Source organism: Chanos chanos, chromosome 5 (genome assembly GCF_902362185.1).
Source record: "Chanos chanos chromosome 5, fChaCha1.1, whole genome shotgun sequence".
Lineage (NCBI taxonomy): Eukaryota > Metazoa > Chordata > Actinopteri > Gonorynchiformes > Chanidae > Chanos > Chanos chanos.
The window spans coordinates 12085227-12102996 of record NC_044499.1 but is presented as its reverse complement, the minus strand read 5'-3'; the positions used below and the strand labels follow the sequence as shown (position 1 = coordinate 12102996).

At 39.8% G+C, this 17770-nt stretch overlaps 1 protein-coding gene across 1 annotated transcript in view; it reads left to right on the top strand.

The window, feature by feature from the left end:
• Nucleotides 1-4155: 4155 nt before the first annotated feature.
• hs6st1a (heparan sulfate 6-O-sulfotransferase 1a) overlaps nucleotides 4156-17770 on the top strand; it is a 79795-nt gene continuing 66180 nt past the window's right edge. Inside the window, exon 1 of the mRNA XM_030773871.1 lies at nucleotides 4156-4807. Coding sequence (XP_030629731.1) covers nucleotides 4290-4807 — 518 coding nt within the window. The 5' untranslated portion in view covers nucleotides 4156-4289. The remainder of the gene's footprint in view (nucleotides 4808-17770) is intronic.

Sequence of the window (17770 nt, the reverse complement as noted above, 5' to 3'; positions counted from 1 at the left end):
CCATGAAGGATATTGCAAAGAATGATTAGACAGTTAGTCGACGTCAATGGGCTTCATGCTGTTTACCAACTAGAAACTAACAACTTATCAAGTCTGGGAGACCTGAGATAGTATCGGTCAACGTTTTTAGCCTGTGTGTCATTTCAGTCACATTGATGTGATGTGAAAGAAACTCTGTCACATTAACAAGGAGCATGTGAAGCTTGATAGCTCTTGTAAAACACTGTTAAACTTCAAAGGCCAGGGCATATTTACATTACTGAGAAAAGAGTCCACAGGAATGAATGATGAAACTCTGTGTTGTTTTGAACCAAGGCCTTGTCATGACAACATGTGTATCAGTGAATCTCAGGCACGGCATGCTATGTCAGGATTGACTGCCCCATCCTGCCACATTCTGGGGCTATTAACTGTGTTACACAATATACTAGAAGAAAGAGAGAAAAGAAAAAGCTATTGTAATAGTTTTATTTGTCCCTTTCTCCCACCTCCTGAGGAGGAGTTTCTGTCTGAGTTTCCAGAATTCAACTTAACTTGCCCGACAGAAACTTTACATTGACAACTTTTAACTACCTTTAGCAGTAAAACCCATTTCCATCTGTATTTCCAGACAGTTAAAAAAAAAAAAAAAGTTAGCTAAAAATGTTCTCTAAATGTTCTCTAAGATGAGGTGCTTCTCTGTTCAGTTCAGAGAGCTTAGAAAGAACCAAACACCTGTGCGTAAAGTGCCTCTACAGTCCCAAACATTCCAATCATGCACAGCACAGCAATTTTCCAAATGAGGGCCATTATCCTTCAAACAGATGATTCTGGACTTACATGTAAAATTCTCCTCATAGAAATGGCGAAATGGAATTTCAGAACAGTTGTAGCAAATCAAGTTTCTTTCAACGCTATTATGTTTCACAGACCATCCAAGGCAAACTTTCTGTTATGTTTTATCCATTTGAGTTTACTACTGAAGCACATTTATCACTTATTGGGTATAAGCAGACTATTTTTCTGTTTATTTTTATACTTTTACTCCCATATTTTTTTTCCATATTTACATGTAGCTGGTGTGTGATTGTATTTTAAATCGCAAATAATTAGAAAATGATGTGCCTGGTTACACTAAACTGATTTGAGTAATTAACTTCGCTGCAAAGTAAATGTGAGAGATAGGAAACATTCAGGTCTGACAAGCAGAGAGAGCTATACATGAAGTGTTTTCGCAAAGGACTGCAACTCTTCAGTCGCAAAGTTTAAACTAGTTCTAACATTTGGAGTCCTACTTCTAAGACAGTGAGGCTTAGTTAGCACTAAAACAGGGAAGTCAGGATTTTATTTCCTCCTGAATTTGGCATGCAAGCACTCTGTAGGTTTTGATTAATTGCCCTTTCACACTGTATTGAAAAAAAAAATCACCTATTTTCATCCAACGATAGCTTTACCTGAAACAAGACTCTCACACAATCTTCTTTCAATAATTTTCCTAATTTTAGATTTATTTTGGAGAAGAAGTATGATTCTTTGAGATTAACAAATTGAAAAATAATCTTGTGTACTTAGGTGGAGGACAAGAACAATGCCAGGGATCACTAATGTGTAGTCTGAGAAGTGGTTTCTTGGACTGTGTTGTTAATCAAAAGCAGCCATGCTGTTTGCCTGCTCTTTTTTTGTGGGGGGGAGGTGGGGGTGAGAGGGTTGTTTGCCTTGCCATTCGAGCGGTGCATAAATTGAAACCAGTTACAGCGGAAGTCCCAGAAATAAAAGTTTTCTTTTTTTTTTTTTTGTCTGTGAGATGTTTGTGGATGGGAAAACCCGCAGCTGTTGCTGTGACAGCTGAAATTTTCACCCCCATTTCTGAATAGCTTTGGTGATCAAAAAACTGAGTATGATGTATATATATATATATATATATATATATATATGTGTGTGTGTGTGTGTGTGTGTGTGTGTGTGTGTCGGAAGGTTCAAGTGATGGCCATATGCTCATGTTGTTTAATCTGGGAGGATCTGTGATATCCTCAGGGGACAACACGTTCACATCTTTTCTTTACCATTTTGATGGTCACTATAAATGCTCTGTTTATCTCCTTTTCTGTTTACCAGAAAGAACATCACTCTACTGCTAAAATACCCACCGGACAACATTGTATCTCACGTGAATGAAAGAAAAACCTACAAATACAGTTATTATGCATGATAAACTCAAGCACATGATGAAGGAGTTGCAGTAACTGTACAACAGTACTGGAGGGCATGACTCACCGTAACATTCATCTTAGTAAAATAACTCAGCGACAAATGATCACACATAGCAGAGCATTCACATAGCTTCATTATGCCAAGACACCCTAGGCATGGTATTCATGATACTTAATGACAAGGTTTTTGTGAGGCTGTGGGCTCCGCTGGATGGTAAATAAAAATATGCTAATATGCCTTGAAGTATTTAAAGAAATAAGCTGCAGACAATGTTCTTTTTCAGAGAATCGTGCAGAATCAAGACATTCCATGATAAGGAGAAAAATGACATTTAGAATAACAAGCTGTGTTGCATATTAAACAATGATTTACTCAGGACTACTGTATTATAATGTATAAATGAAGAAAATGGTTCTTTTGTTCTTAGGTAAGCTTTTTATATGTTCTGGGGAGCTCTGTTTAGATTGAGTTGACACATACAGAATGGTCATATTAGCTAAAAGCTTTAAAAATACAAACACTGACTTCATGTGTGTCTTAACATTAAACCAGTATAATATTAGTGTATTCATTGCATCACATTTGATACCCAGAGAGTAAATTGAATTTCTGCACACTGGGGCCCCATAATATTACATCACAGAAGACAATGCAGATATACTCATCCCATCTCTCAATCTACAGTAGGTGAAGAAACACGATTCATCTCCTCAACAAGCAAGTTCTACTCCTCAGCTACTCCATTCCTTGCCAAGTCAGTTCTCAATTTAATCTGATAAGCACAGAACATATGTGCATTAGTACTAAATTATTGAAAATCAAATTAGCATTTATATACTGCATGATCGTAAAAAGTTAAAACCCTCGGCTATACCCTTTTCTAGGGATAGCCGAAAGTAACCTGGTGACATTGCAGTGATGTAAACATTTGAATGGGATGGCTTGGACACTCTTAAGAAGGAACATATCTTGAGTAATATAAAAATAACGTGACATGACATTTATATTTGGGATAAGGTTATTAGTGTATAAGTTTTACAAGTGTAATATTTTGTGATGACGCATCAGCATGTAATTTATGTATGTATTGAAATTGCACCTTATGACAAAATCGTCTGAGAAACACAAAATTCCCGTTATGAAGATCATGCATGCCACCACTAAAAAATATGCCTTGTGAAATAAAAAGAAAACAGCCCACAATACTGCCCACTAGCTGCAGAGGGACCCACTGTACTCCACTATGTATTCTGGATTTGCTCTCCGATTCCTTTTATCATTTTTCCCTTATAGGAGATTCAATATATCAGACTAATATGAGTCGTTTTTTTTTTATTCCACTTTAGAGTTTACATTAATCTTTTTAAAACGTGAATTATAGGTTATACGCTGGCATTTACCAAGTGTGTCTGTTCTTGCATCGTAAATTTTGACTGTATATTATTCTCAGCTACCCTCTCAATAAAATACTATACAACACACCATTTACACTGCATATCGGGAAAACAACATCAAGCAATCATTTGGGACGAATACACAAATACCCTTCTTTGTAAGCTATCACATCACATTTCATTGTTATTTAAACAGCCTGCACAAGTATTTTGTGCCGTGTGTTGTTTGTAGGCAACTATTTTCGAGGGACAGTAGCTTTCTTTTTTTATTTATTTCGAAGGATTTTGTCAGCCTTTTCTGAAATCAGTGAGAGAGTTGTACTGAAACCTAAAAATTAAAACGTTATCTATTTTTCCCCGTCGTTTGACCAAGTCGGGAATGCGCGAATTGAAAAAGTGGGTGTCGCTGTGCATGCTGGTCGTGGGGATTCACACCGATGTGGAGAGGACTTTAAACGCTGAAGCAAACACGCTGTAGCGTACACAGGCTAGAGTCAAGGGAGGGACGCTGTGGTGTTTGCTGCCACCGTGCCTTGTTGGATTTGACGTATACTTTCAGGTTTCATCCAGAAATGCTTCTCTTACTTGGTATCTGCTTCTTTACTTTCCATACGTGACCCGCTCAACACAATACGCTTGGATGGGGACAGCGCACGGTGTAGCGTTTTGGCACACTGAAATCTGTCAACTAGGAAATGGTAACATATGATCCACATTGGAAGGAACATGGTTGAGAGGACCAGTAAATTTTTATTCATCGTTGTCGGATCAGTCCTTTTTATGCTGATTTTGTATCAGTACGTGGCTCCGGGGATGATGAACTTTGGGTCTCCGCACGGTTACATCGCAGAAGACGATGCGGATATATTCCCGACTCCCGATCCACATTATGTGAAGAAATACTATTTTCCTATTAGAGACTTAGAGCGAACTGTGGATTTCGAAATTAAAGGGGACGATGTTATAGTATTTCTTCATATTCAGAAAACTGGGGGAACCACATTCGGTAGGCACTTGGTTCAAAATGTGAGGTTAGAAGTGCCTTGCGATTGTAGACCGGGACAGAAAAAGTGTACCTGTTACCGACCAAACAGAAAAGAGACGTGGCTGTTTTCGCGGTTCTCTACCGGCTGGAGTTGTGGTTTACATGCCGACTGGACCGAACTGACCAACTGCGTGCCTGGTGTTCTAAATAAGAAGGAAAACAAGATGAAAAACTTAAGGTATGACAGCGGCAAGCCTCATGTCAAGCTACACTTAAATTTCACACTATCAGACAAATCCATCGCATTCCATTAGTTAGCTAGGCTAATCTTTGTGATCTCGTTCTTGGCTTTTATATGAAATGATTAAACTGAGAGGTAAGGAACAGTCTTAGTTTCAGTGTGAAAGTATGCTTACACCTTTCTCTATACCGACACGTGCCTAACGAACCAATCATGTTTAACCTATGGCTGAAATCTGATGAAAATTGTGATCTTGTACAGTAAAGAGGCCACTGTAGCATTAGATTTAAAAGAGGTTGGCTCTCAACAAACCTTCCCAGTTTACTGCAGTTTTTGCAGTTACATGAAATACTACCTTATCTCGTCACCTGCCCGTCTTAATCCGTGTAAATCTTTTGCATGTCTTTGCTGCACAAATTCATGTGATTGACGTAGTGCATCGTCTCAGGTCAGTGCAACATGCTGATTCCAACTCTCATTCATAGTGACTTTTGTAGAAAACATCTTTTTTACTGCATGTGCTTTAAAAATACAAGTAACAACCTACAGCCATAAGTTCCTGGCGGGGCAGTGGAAGTGGAAAATTACTGTCTTGTAAAGGAGTCCTTGTAAATACTGAAGTAATTTCTGCCAACTGGACTGTGGTCACAAAACGCATCCGCACCTGAACTGGATGCTTTCATTTTGCTCTGTGGCATTCAACGTGTAGTGTAAATTGGTGCTAATCGCTCGCTGATTGGATGTTTTTTTGTTTGTTTGTCTTCTATCTTGAGGACATTTACATCCTAGCAGTTGTCTCCGTCCTCTGAAATCCCCCCGGCGCAGCCTAGATAAGACTATGGGCTTGACTTGCCAGGATCTGTAAAGCGGTTTGGTACCGTCGTTGCTCTGTTTCCAACAGAAGAGAGGATCCTGTTGCCCAATAGAGTGGAGATGTAAAATGCCATGATGCAATTGCCCCCGTCCTCGTAGAGCAGATATATCCAGGCTTCATAGAATTGGCTTAATATTTAAACGCAGGCTGTTATTATCTAAACCTATCAGTCTTTTACAAGAAGAACAAGAAGGAGTGGAATGAATAATGAAACTGTGGTCAACACTCTCATCTGATTCCCACTTTCCATAACCGCACATATCTTTAATCTCCCGTCGTCTTTGCAGTGGCGTTCTGAGAGGAGACGCCGCTGAATTAATAGCCGTCATACTTCTTTTCGTTCTCTCCTTTTTGGAATGTGCCGCTGATATGGATGCGCATTCCTGTCCCTGATGAATATCCTCTGAGATAAAGGGAGAATGGGGGCAACAACACCCGGGAAACCTCTCCTAGTAGATCTTATATGCATTTTCGCTCCCTACTTGTTAACATTCAGTCCATCGCTTCATATATACTGTATGTTAAGCGGTTTGACTTCTGGCCTCAGTCGTAAACGGTAGTAAACGAAGTTTTACGAAGATGTAATTACTAGGCTTTGGGATAATTGCGACTCACAGATTTTCATAAAATCACAATAATAAAAAAAAACCTTAATTTAAAAAAAAACCTTGTCTGCATTAATTTACTCCGATTTTACAATGACAGCTCATTCTTTTATGGCACAAGGAGCCGGTCCCACCTTTTTATCGGTTCATTTTTGAGATGGGGGTCAGTAAATTCTGAGTCAAATGGAAATGGGTCTTTTAACAGTATCAGGTTACATGCAATTATCTTTGGGAGTGGAGAGAAAACAATCTTCATAAAGTAGCTTAATTATCAGCATAACTCAGCTCTGTGACACTGAATAAGAGGGATTATAGAATTTTCAGAGAGTGCAGCGCAGAGTAATCACAGATTTATCCGTAATGAGATGATATTAAAAAGGCAGAAAGCATCTAGATGAAGAATAATAGCATTTTTACACCATCACTAGAACTCCTTTTGAGGACTCAAAATCTGATTTTTAAACACAAACCCTCTTCTACCTGTATGGTGTTTGCAACATTTCCCCAGTGTTTTATGCTGAAGTAGTGTGGATGGATGGTTATGTGGAGTTATGAAAGCTGCACATTCTGTCATGTATTCGAAGAATGCATGTACACGATTTTCCAGTGTGTTCTTAGTAACTCTTTGCTGTGTGCTGCACATGTTGGCTTTCCATGAGATTTAAATACTATGAACTGTTCTTTAAGGGTTTTTCTCCTATTAAGAACATATATTTGAAAACCTGAGATGTTGTGCATTTACTTTCTGATTACCTTTGTGGTAACTGTGTTTACCTTAAAGTATAGAATAGAGCATGTGGAGTTCAAAGCTTGGTGTCAGCCTGTGCTCTCCAAGCAACAGAAAGACTTAAATAGCAGAAGTGGCTGAATCATGTGGACCTACTGAAATCTCATTCATGGATGAGGATATTACATAGGCTTATGATTATATTCCCTTCGTTTACCATAAAAGGAGAGAACAAAGCCTGTTATTGCAAACTGGCTGCAATCATTTTGCGGGTCTGCAAAATCATGTTTTTTTTCTTTTCTAGATCTTTTTACATAACTCCTCAGCCCCCTTAGAGGAACTGGGAACTGTGCGACCAGTGTGGGCTTCTTGTTTAATGAGATACATATCACAATATTCGCATTAAAACATCGTTTGCAGTTGGGAGACAATCAATCCTGTGTGGTGGGTGTCTTGCGAGCATAAGAGACAGGGGCTTTAGCAGATGGGGGGGGGGGGGGGGGTGTAGTATAGTGGCTTTGTGTTCATGCATGTTATGAGAATATCTTTCCCACTGTGCTATGTGTGTGTAATCATCCAGCAGCGGTTGTTTTGCCTCTGTTGAAGTGTTGTGTGCTTCCCCCGCAGCTCTTGTGCATGTGTGATATGTTTAAAGTTGGACCACTTATTTCCTCTTCTGCCTCTTCAGGCAACATTACCCTTGTGTCATTAACAGTGGGAAGTTGGCTGTCATGATCAGCCAGCTTTTAGTGGAGGAAATCGCTCTTCTCATGCAAAAAAAAAAAAAAGGGATGGATGAGGATGAATTACTACATTAACAGCATTAAGGTTGAAAAATGCTTCTCTCCTTATTATGCATCCAAATGCTACCAAAATAATGACTGGTGTTTGACAGATCAAATGTCTCTTAGGATTTAGATAAGGAGACAAAGGAATTGGCAATTTATTAACACAATCAAACGTGGAAACTTCACTTTTTCTAAGCGTCGGCATTCAGCGATTTGCTTTTGCTATAGCACAGAAATGTGTCTGCTAACCTTATTAAAGAATATATGAGTATTTACTTATTTATTTTTTTAATCTTTTCAGTGAAGGCTTTGCTGTGTTATGCAGACATTTTAAGGTAAAATGTTTCAGCTGGCCTTGGGAGACTGGAATGAAGTAAAAAATATCTATCCTTTTAGAAAAGTTTCAATGTGTAGCAATGTTCATCTGAAGAGAAATCAGGATGTGTCCAGGTCAGAAATTCTGGATAGGAATTCAGGGTTGGTTTGCCTATTTCAATTGTTTCAGTTTCTTTACCTTTTTGTTTAACCTCTTTTTATGAGTGACTAACTTCTTTTGATATTAGATATATCATGGATGTTATCTACTTGACCCTTATATATTCTATACATACTCCAGTGTGTTGGACTTTGTCACTGTGAGATAGGGCGATGGAATCGGTGAGCAGCCAAGATGATTTAACCAAAAGCCTGGACACTTATCCTTTTCTGCACATTAGAAGATATTGCAGCACATTTTTGGTACCAGGCCAGTAAAGTCACACAGAGAAATCCTGCAGTGGTTCTTTAGTTCCATTTCTCAAAATAATTATGTTTCCCATGTTCACCTTGTATTCACCGCTCTCTCTCTCTCTCTCTCTTTCTTTCTTCCCTCAACCACCCCTGCCTCCTGGCCCCCCACTGCACACACTCACACTCTCTTTCTTTCTTTTTCTTTCTGTCTTTCCTTCCTTCCTTCTGGCAGTGTCAGTCTCTAATCAAACAGCCAAGGTAATTTTCCACACTGTAGCTTTATGGATATGGGCTGTGCAGTGTACTCCATGCGTGACTAGAACATTAGAGGAAATGTATTTTCATGGAAGATTTGCTGCAATTTTTAAAATGGCTGGTTCCTCTAATGGACAACTGCCTTCTATGTAATGACAAACTGTTTAGTAAGTGAGTGGGTTTTTTTTAATATATATATATATATATATATATATATATATATATATATATATATATATATATATATATATATATATGGATATATAACTTAAGAAATATGAAAGAGAAGAAGTACGGGCATTGGTGTTGAGTGGAAGAAAGAGGTGGGGAACATTTGTGAGATTTCAATTAACATGCTTGTCAGATATCCAATTTTACCTCCTTAGGGTATGACTGGGAATGTGGAGGGGTGCTGAGTCGAAAAGAGAGGATGGCGGGATGATGAGTGAGGAGAATAAGTAATTTTTTTAGAAAACAGTATGGCCTGAATCGAACCAGTCATAAGCCCTCAAAAATGGATTAATGTGACAGAAAAATTGCTCCAAGTAATAGTGGTTTTCACAGAGGTGAATTATTGAAGACGTCTTCATCACGGCAGTGAGAGGCTGCTGAAGACTCGCATTCACTCTGATTGAGCAAATCGGCTTCTCGAGTATGTCTGAGCGGGCTGAACTTATGAACTTGAGTGATTTGCGGTCGGGAGCAGATGGTTTCTCTGGCCTTTAGCCTATTGTCTAGATCATACCTCGTACCTGATGACTTTGAATAAAACATTGACCCACAGAGAGCGGTAACAGATGTCCTTCCTTTAAAGACAGCGTGTGATGTGTTTGACCCGCTTTTTGCGTCGTTCACAATCCAAATTCGTCTTTGATCACGTGAATGCAAATTTTTCACGTTTTATCATGTTCGCGTTTTGATGTTAACAAGCTTTTATCTTTTGATATACATTTATGACAAATCAAGCAATACGTTAGTCGAGACATCTTCCAACACCAGAAACCCCCACTCCTTTTTAGGTCCTTTCTTTCTTTCTTTTTTTTTTTTTCTTGGTGTTGTCATGTTTTTTGAGATGCGAGATGTGCCACTGGAGTCCTGCCGTTATCCAGATGTTGCTCTCCACGGCTGTATCCAAAGGAGAAGTGATGAGTGAGAGGTGTGAACTGGCGAGCGTCCTTTGCTCTGATGCTATGGGTGTGGGCCAGAAAAAGGGCTCTGTGTTTGGAGTGGTGCCTTCCCTGAAGCAGGCTGGACACGATGTGTTAATCCCATCAGAGCAGCGTGGATTAAATACTGCCGGCACCAAAAAAACCCGTTATGCAGATCCTACAACCCCTGCTCTTATCGAGAAATTAACGCTCCAGAGTCAAATTACTCTCTCTTCTCTTTTTTTACTATCATTTTTTTTTTTTTATCAACATACATCTCCACCTCTCCATATCATTTGTGTGTACGTACAGTACACAGTGCATACATTTGTTTGGTGGAGATGATATTTGTATAAAATTAGCAATAATCTCCTAGTGCAGTGGCTTGCTTTAGAGCAGCTGTGGTAGGGAATGTGTTTGTGTTAATCTGAATGATAAAATGAAAGGTGGATTTTTTCTTGCTGTAGCTGCTGGCTGTAGAGAAGCTTTTTGCTCTCTGCATTGTCTAGTGATTATCTATGCCTATTTCTGACTGTCATCAGCAATGGATTGGTAATTGCTTGGCAGTGCTCAGTGGTTGTGCAGTCTGGCAGCGTGTGTGTGTTTTTTTTTTTGTTTTTTTTTCTGCTGTAAGTAGAACACCTCCCACTAAGAGGTGTTATCATTTTCATTTTAGCGGAGAGCGCGTTTTTGACACCTGCTAGTTCAAATCAGTGATGACAAAGTGGCAGGAGAGATGACAGGTCTCTGAGAGCTGTCATAAATGAGTTCAAGTAGAGGTCATGGCTATTGCTCTGTGTGTGTGTGTGTGTGTCTGTGTCTGTGTCTGTGTCTGTGTGTGCGCGTACGTGTGTGTGTTTGAATCAGCAAAGGAGCCTAAGTCAAGTTGACAGAGTCGAAATGACAAAGCTTTTAGTATTGCACAACATATTTGGATTATATTGGTTTCTTGGAAAGCTGTTTTTAATGTATCTGGGAAGAGAATAACAAATACAAAAAACTCATTTGTAATAAACAATAACACTAAGCAATTTGGATCTGCAGCAGAATAACTGATGATTTACTGAAAATTGTGTATTGTTGGTCAGTCAAATCCATTATGCTTTATTAAATAACTATGTTTTTTTTTCTCTCAAACATATTCTGTGCTGCATTGGCAGCTGATGACAGAGCTAACTTTCCACTGACAGTAATGAGGGTCTTTTGATGTGGCAGTCTAAAAAAGTAGCCCCGTTTGGCACCATATAATTAAACTATCACCTATTCACAGTCACCATCGGAACATGTGACTGATGCACATTTCCGTGTTTCTGTATCTCTTAATTGCTCTCAATTTCATCGTTTACGTGTGCATTACCTGTTTTTGGTTCACTTCGTTGGTAGGTCATTACTTACATTAAGAGAGGTTTCTGCTGTGACTTGCTTGATTAAAATAATGAAGATTAATTAGATAAGCTGTGGTCAGCTCAGGTTTTATGAACTACTGTACATAATAATAGACTGTCTTAGCCATGCAGAGAACTGTGCCCTTGAGTCAGCTCTAAAGACTGTAGTGTGTGAATGAGAGATCTAATACCCTCTTCAGCTGTTCTGCACTCTGCTGGATTTTTAATAAACAAAAGCTAGACTGTTATTCATCATAACATTTGGTATTTTGCATAAATGAATGTAATGCCGCACTTATCATTTTCGATTCAGTGTTTTACATGTAGTGTTGTGTTCTCTCTCTCTGTCTTTCTCTCTCTCTCTCTCTGTCTCTCTCTCTGGTGTAATCACTCCTCTCTGCCTTAGATGTTCTTCTTATTTTTTTCACTTTTGCTTTAAAACGATAAAGTTTCTCAATGTGAAAGAGTGATTTAGATAGCCACTATCCAAAATATCACCAATGGATGTCATACATTAGAAAATAATGAAGTTTTGCCTTAAACAAAGGACGAAGCAAAATATTACACAGTCAATTTCACTCTGCCATCATTTGATTTTATGTAACTGATTTGTCTTTTTCTGTATGTAAACAGTAGTTGGCTGTTTATTTGAAGGTTTCTGTGGGCAATGTCAACTATATATAGGGGGTGTCTGAAAACCTAGTGCGTTGCCTTGCCACTTACTGCCTACATAGGTAGCTGCCTAAGTAGGCAGGATTTGAACTGAGAAGGACAGTCTAGTTTGACAGTGGTTATGTCACCAATCATTCCCACTCCCTAATTACTCACCTCAGCCATCAGCATTCATCAGAGTGTGACAGCGTCAGAAACCGTTCTAATTGCTTGAACTGGCATTTATGGGGATTTGTACCAACGAACCCCCATAACTCTAGCTAATTATCCAAAACTACCTGACGTACCTTAGATGGTTAGCTACCCGGCTAACAATGTTTGACAAGAGGATCATAACGACCTCCGTTAGCTAAGCTAACAAGTTAGTTCTACAATTGACCATTTGAAACAATAGCACGAGGCGAATAGGCTAGCTAGCATGCTAACCTACCACTATCCTTGATGCACCAAAAAATTGTAAGATGACCTTTGACATAACTAAAATTGTAAGTAATGACACCTGGACACCTCTATGACACAAGCAAACTCCGTACTTTGGTTGACGTAACTTTAATTTGAAGATGACCTTTCCCCATTTCCTCATGTCTTCTGCCATGCTGAATGAAAATTTTCAAGAAAGCTTGTTGTCACATTGCAGTTTTGGATTGCCTTATTCATCAAACAGATGAGAAGATGGTGCCTTAAAATTTTGCCAAAATGAGGTACATTCGGAGGCAGCGTATTTAAGGTATCTAAGAATTACATTACAATGGTGCCTGTGTAAGCAGCTCATAGGTGTTTGAACATCCATAGCACGCTGCCTTCTGTGGAGTGCACACCTTATGTTTGTAGATGTTAATAAGTCCTGGCATTTGTTGATTCCTCGGGTAAGATCCTTTATGATGCCATCAAGCAATGTCCCAATGCGCGGGATAAATTGGCATGTGAAGAGTGATTAGCAAACATTTTTATCATTCATAATGAGGGCCTCCTTGCTCTCCATGTGAGCTGGTTTATAACAGGGCTTTAATTAGCTACGGTCTGCCTCCTGCATCTGAATCACGGATTCTCCCCCTTTCACTCCCACCTCCTCACAGCTCAAGCAGGTGTCTCCACTTCACTTCAACCCCTGCTCTGTGCTTCTGTAAGCCCCTTTAAAAATGCACAAGGTAAAACTTGGTTCTCTTTTTGAGTTCTGTAAGAAAAACCAAGGGCATGGAAATCAGAGACAAGTCTCCATTCACCCATTGGCTGGAAGGCAATGTGCCGCCTTCAGTGTGAAACAGGATTGAGGGCAGGAACAGGTGAGAGCTAAGGGAGCATGCTGTGTTTGAGCCAAGGGACTGTGGAGAAAAATGCAATTAAAAAATCTCCGGCAAGCTCACATGGAAAACATAATTAGCAAGACTTAGGCACACTGTGGACTGGTTTCATACGGAAACAAAGGGACATGTTCTAGCTTGCGAATGGTTGCTTTTTTAGAAGGTCTCCATGGTGCACTAGATCATATTGTGTGAGAAAAGCTGCCAGATTCTTGAGTTTGTGTATATCATTTGGGAAAGGGCAAGGAGTCAGACCTTGTAAATGGATTTAATGAAGGGAACTCCTCCTGGAGCCAAAAACCACAGGAGAACAATATATCCTTGATGCAGTGATCAAACACATATTCATCGTTGTCTTGTTGTACTACCTAATTACAATATTATAAAAAGTTTTCCACGCAATATTTCTTCAGCCAGTATTTTTTTTGTATTATGCATGAATATAAACAATAGAAAGTATCCTTTTAGGAAGTGTGGATGTTGGTTTAATTAAAGTGAAAATTATTGATTGATTCTTGGGAGCATGCCTGAGACATTTTTGGGTTTCCTCTGTTTATTAGCTCAAAACTATGATCAGTATTTGAATGTGAAGTCCTGTAGAAATATAGCCAGTGAATCTACCTTCATACCCCCCAGAAGGTCCAACTCAAAGAAGCTGTGATGAGAGAAATAAAGGTTATTTGTGGAGCCCACATTATGGCTTGTGATGTTCCTATATTATACTTTTTTTCTTTTTTTGCTGATACAGCCAATGTTGCTGGCAACTCAACAGAGCTGCCAACATAGTGCTGTTTTATCTACCAGAGAGAGAGAGAGAGACAGAGAGAGAGAGAGAGAAGGAGAGGGAGTTTCAGTGTGTGATTTATTGCCTCTGCAGAGGGAAAGAAAGAGAGAGGAGGGGTAGAGAGTGTGAAAGAAAGAAGAAAAGGAAAGAATTTCTTAACAGCCTACAATAGGATACACTGGTTTTGAATGTATGAGTTTTAAGGAGGGAAACGCAGAGAGAGATCTGGTCGAGGAAAGAAAAGTCTTTGCTGGAAGGACTTCTCTTTAGTCTTTTGTTAGTCAGGTGTGAGTCTCTTTTTTTTTCCTCGTTTCCGGTTTGGATTTCTTTCCTTTTATCTAACCTGAACTTTTTCCATCTCTACTTATTCCTCTCTGGCCCTCTGCTTTTCAGCTCAGTTGCCTTTGGATCTCATCTGTCTGCTGCCTGCAGAGAACCCATGGGAACCACCCAGCACACTCGTCTGTCTGTCAGTTTGCTCCCCTGACGCTCCCCTGATTGGGCATCTCTAGCTGTGTGTGTGTGTGTATGTGTGAGAGAGAGAGAGAGAGAGAGAGAGAGAGAGAGAGAGACTCTTGACTGTCCCCCACTGCTGTGTAACCCCTGATGAGCTATTTAGCTGTCTCACAAACTGGGCCCTGCTATGGAAAATTCCTAAAATGTTAGCAGCCTCTGATTTTCAAGCTTGTTTGCTGTGCTTAATGTTTGAGTACACTCTGTGGGTACACTGTGTATGAAACACGTTATGTAAAAAAAAAAAAAAAAAAAAAGAGCAAATATTGACTTACAGTAAATCTTTGGAGGTCTGCATTTCTGTAACAATGAACTGTCGCTGATTACTGATTTGTTTGCTCTAACAATACAATCTGTCCTTCGTTTGTTATGATTTAATTTTTATGAGTTTATTTGTTTATGAGCGTATCTTTATCTTAATAATTCTCCATTTTTTACAGATACTAAGACAAATTAATTCTTTTAGACGAGAGCCTGACAATTTGTTCATGAATTTCAAAGAAACATCAACACAACTTTCTATCAAGGAAGTTCAAGTGTTTATGTAACGTATGCTCAAATTTTCTTCCCCCTCTTTCTCGGTGGGGGGTGCAAGACATTTCTCTCAGTTGTGGTCACTAAAACCACAGTTCTTCCTGCTCAGCTGGACTGTGGTGGTCTGGCGATATAAGGCGGCAAACAAAAGCCTGCCGTGATCCGTGACTGCCTTTTTTTTCTGCAGCTCAGAACTCGGAAATCGGCATTCATTCCGGTGGGAAGGAGATGAGGCCTCAGTGAAAACACCCGGCCCGATCGCCACACGCATATGGTTTTTTCAAGGGAACTCCTGCTATTCTGCTTTATAAAATGAACACATTGTTACTGCAGCGAATTGAAGTTGTTTTTTTTGGGGGGGGTTTTTTGTTTGTTTGTTTGTTTGTTTGTTTTTTTTCCCTGCTGCAGTTGTTTGCATCAGAATATTATGCAGTACGCAGATATTTTCTTTTTGAGGTCATTTTCGAGTTTAGGTCCATTTCGGTTTCCTCGCATTTTATACACGAGAGAGCTCTTGTGATGTTTTGGCAGTCATTTTTTTGACGTATGAGCCATCTCACTGTTGGTTGGGTCTTGGTGGTTTGCTCAAAGCCACTGTTTACTGTTGAGAACATACCAACTCAGTTGCCTTGTCCTGATTATTTCCCTTGAGTTGATACTGACATTTAAAACAGAACGTAATGAACTGTAGAACTTGCAGATGTCTGCAAACACTGTTTGAACATGGTTACGGTTATTTTATGTTCTCTGTTCCGCTTGCCACATAGGAGACTGTGTGTTGCTACTGTCATTACTGATGTCTAAGGGCTTCGATGTTCAGGACTTACCACAGAGCTAAAACATAGACATTCTTTTCACTGTTATGGAGGCTCAGTGTGATTGGAACCCCAACGGTCTGATACTGAGAGTACAACAAAACGAGTGAGAGCAAAGCCTGCTGTTGTTTTCTTTTCTTTTTATTTTTTTCTGTGCAAGTAAAGAAGGAACTGGGACCTTTATGGATATGTTTCTGAACACTTTTTTTTCCTAGTGAATCAAACTGACTAGTTTCTGTATATCTTAGGGCTTCTGGGAACTTGTGTAATGGACCTTAGACTCTATGTAGAATGGTAATAAAATTGACTGAAGATGATGACAGCAGGCAATGGACAATTTGAGCTCGTTATGAATAATACAAGTGACAGTCCAGATGGAACTAACAATCGTATATTGTCCTAGAAACTTTGATACAGTTTGAACCGGAGTCTAGGTGCCAACCACACTCCAGGAGGAGCATAGCCTTTCATTTTTATTCGTGATCAGCGGCGTTGTCTTTTATTTTTGTTGTTTTGTTTTTCTCTGAGGAGTTGAGGCTCTCGAGTGCTGCAAAGAAGGCCGAGAAACCTCTTCCTGTTTGTACAGTATACTATTTCCCACATGCTGGGGCCCCCATATATTTCCTTTTTATTTTCTGAGGGAGCCCAATTTGCACGAGTTGATACAATTTGTCCCCAAAGATCCCGTGATTGCAGAGAAACTGCCTGTGCCACCACCTCTGTGTTTTCCAGCCCATCTCCCCTGGGTAATGACTCTTTTATAGGGTTGTGTGGGGAGGGAGTGAGGGAAGGAGGGGTTGGAGTCAGCGCTGGGACAGAGGAGGAAGGAGGTGAAGACAGAGAAAGAGGGAGGCGAGGTCACGGTCTGATCTGTGAGGGGCTGCAGCAGTAAATATTCCATCAGCACAGCTCAGCAGGATTCAAGGATGAACCAGCTGTTGCAGAGACGTGAATCAGAAGAGTTGTGGCTGTCGGCATCCAGAGACCCATTATCCAATATGATCTGCCATCGCACAGAGAGAGACAGAGAGAGAGAGAGAGAGAGAGAGAGAGAGAGAGAGCGTATGGAAGGAGAAAAAAATGGAGAGAGACGAAAGGCTGAAATAAATGGATGGAGAGAAATGAGGAATCCAAATTGATAGTGAGTGACATCTAGTTTCAAAAAAAAGAAAAAGGAGAAAACGGAATGCTTCAGCAAGTGACATGATGTGGAACATCGCTACTTCCTGCTTGGCAGGGGGACTATGAAAAGTCACTTTTTCTCTCTGCTTTCTGTGTGAAATATTGCAATGAGTTATCAGTAAGCTATGAGTAGGAGTATCCCCCATGGTTTGTTGTTGTCTAGATCACTGCATTTTTCACATTCATCTACGTAGCTCTCTTTAAACATCTCTACTCTTAAGCGTTGTAGCACTTTGAGTAGAACAAGGAATCTTCCCAGAGACTCCCAGTACACTTTACTGAAACAGAGGCAAGGAGTCAGTCTCACTATATATGTCGGAGAGACACAGAAATATACTTTGAGTAGGCTCAGCCTTGAGGGAGGCGTGCAAACCCACCCTTGCTGCCGACAGGCGTGCTAATTGAATTGTGGGAAAATGCTAATAACAGACTGTTGCTGTGTATGTGGAGGAATTCTGTTGCTTCATTTATTTACTTTACATTCGCATAGTGAATAGATGCAAGCGGCATATCTATAGCCAGAGAACACAGAAATCCTTTTTTCCCCTCTCTTGTTCTTCATCTCACTATACAGCGTCACGCAACACACATGCAGACATGCATAACCGTGTACACAGACAAAGCTAATAGGCTTAAATTAAGCAATAG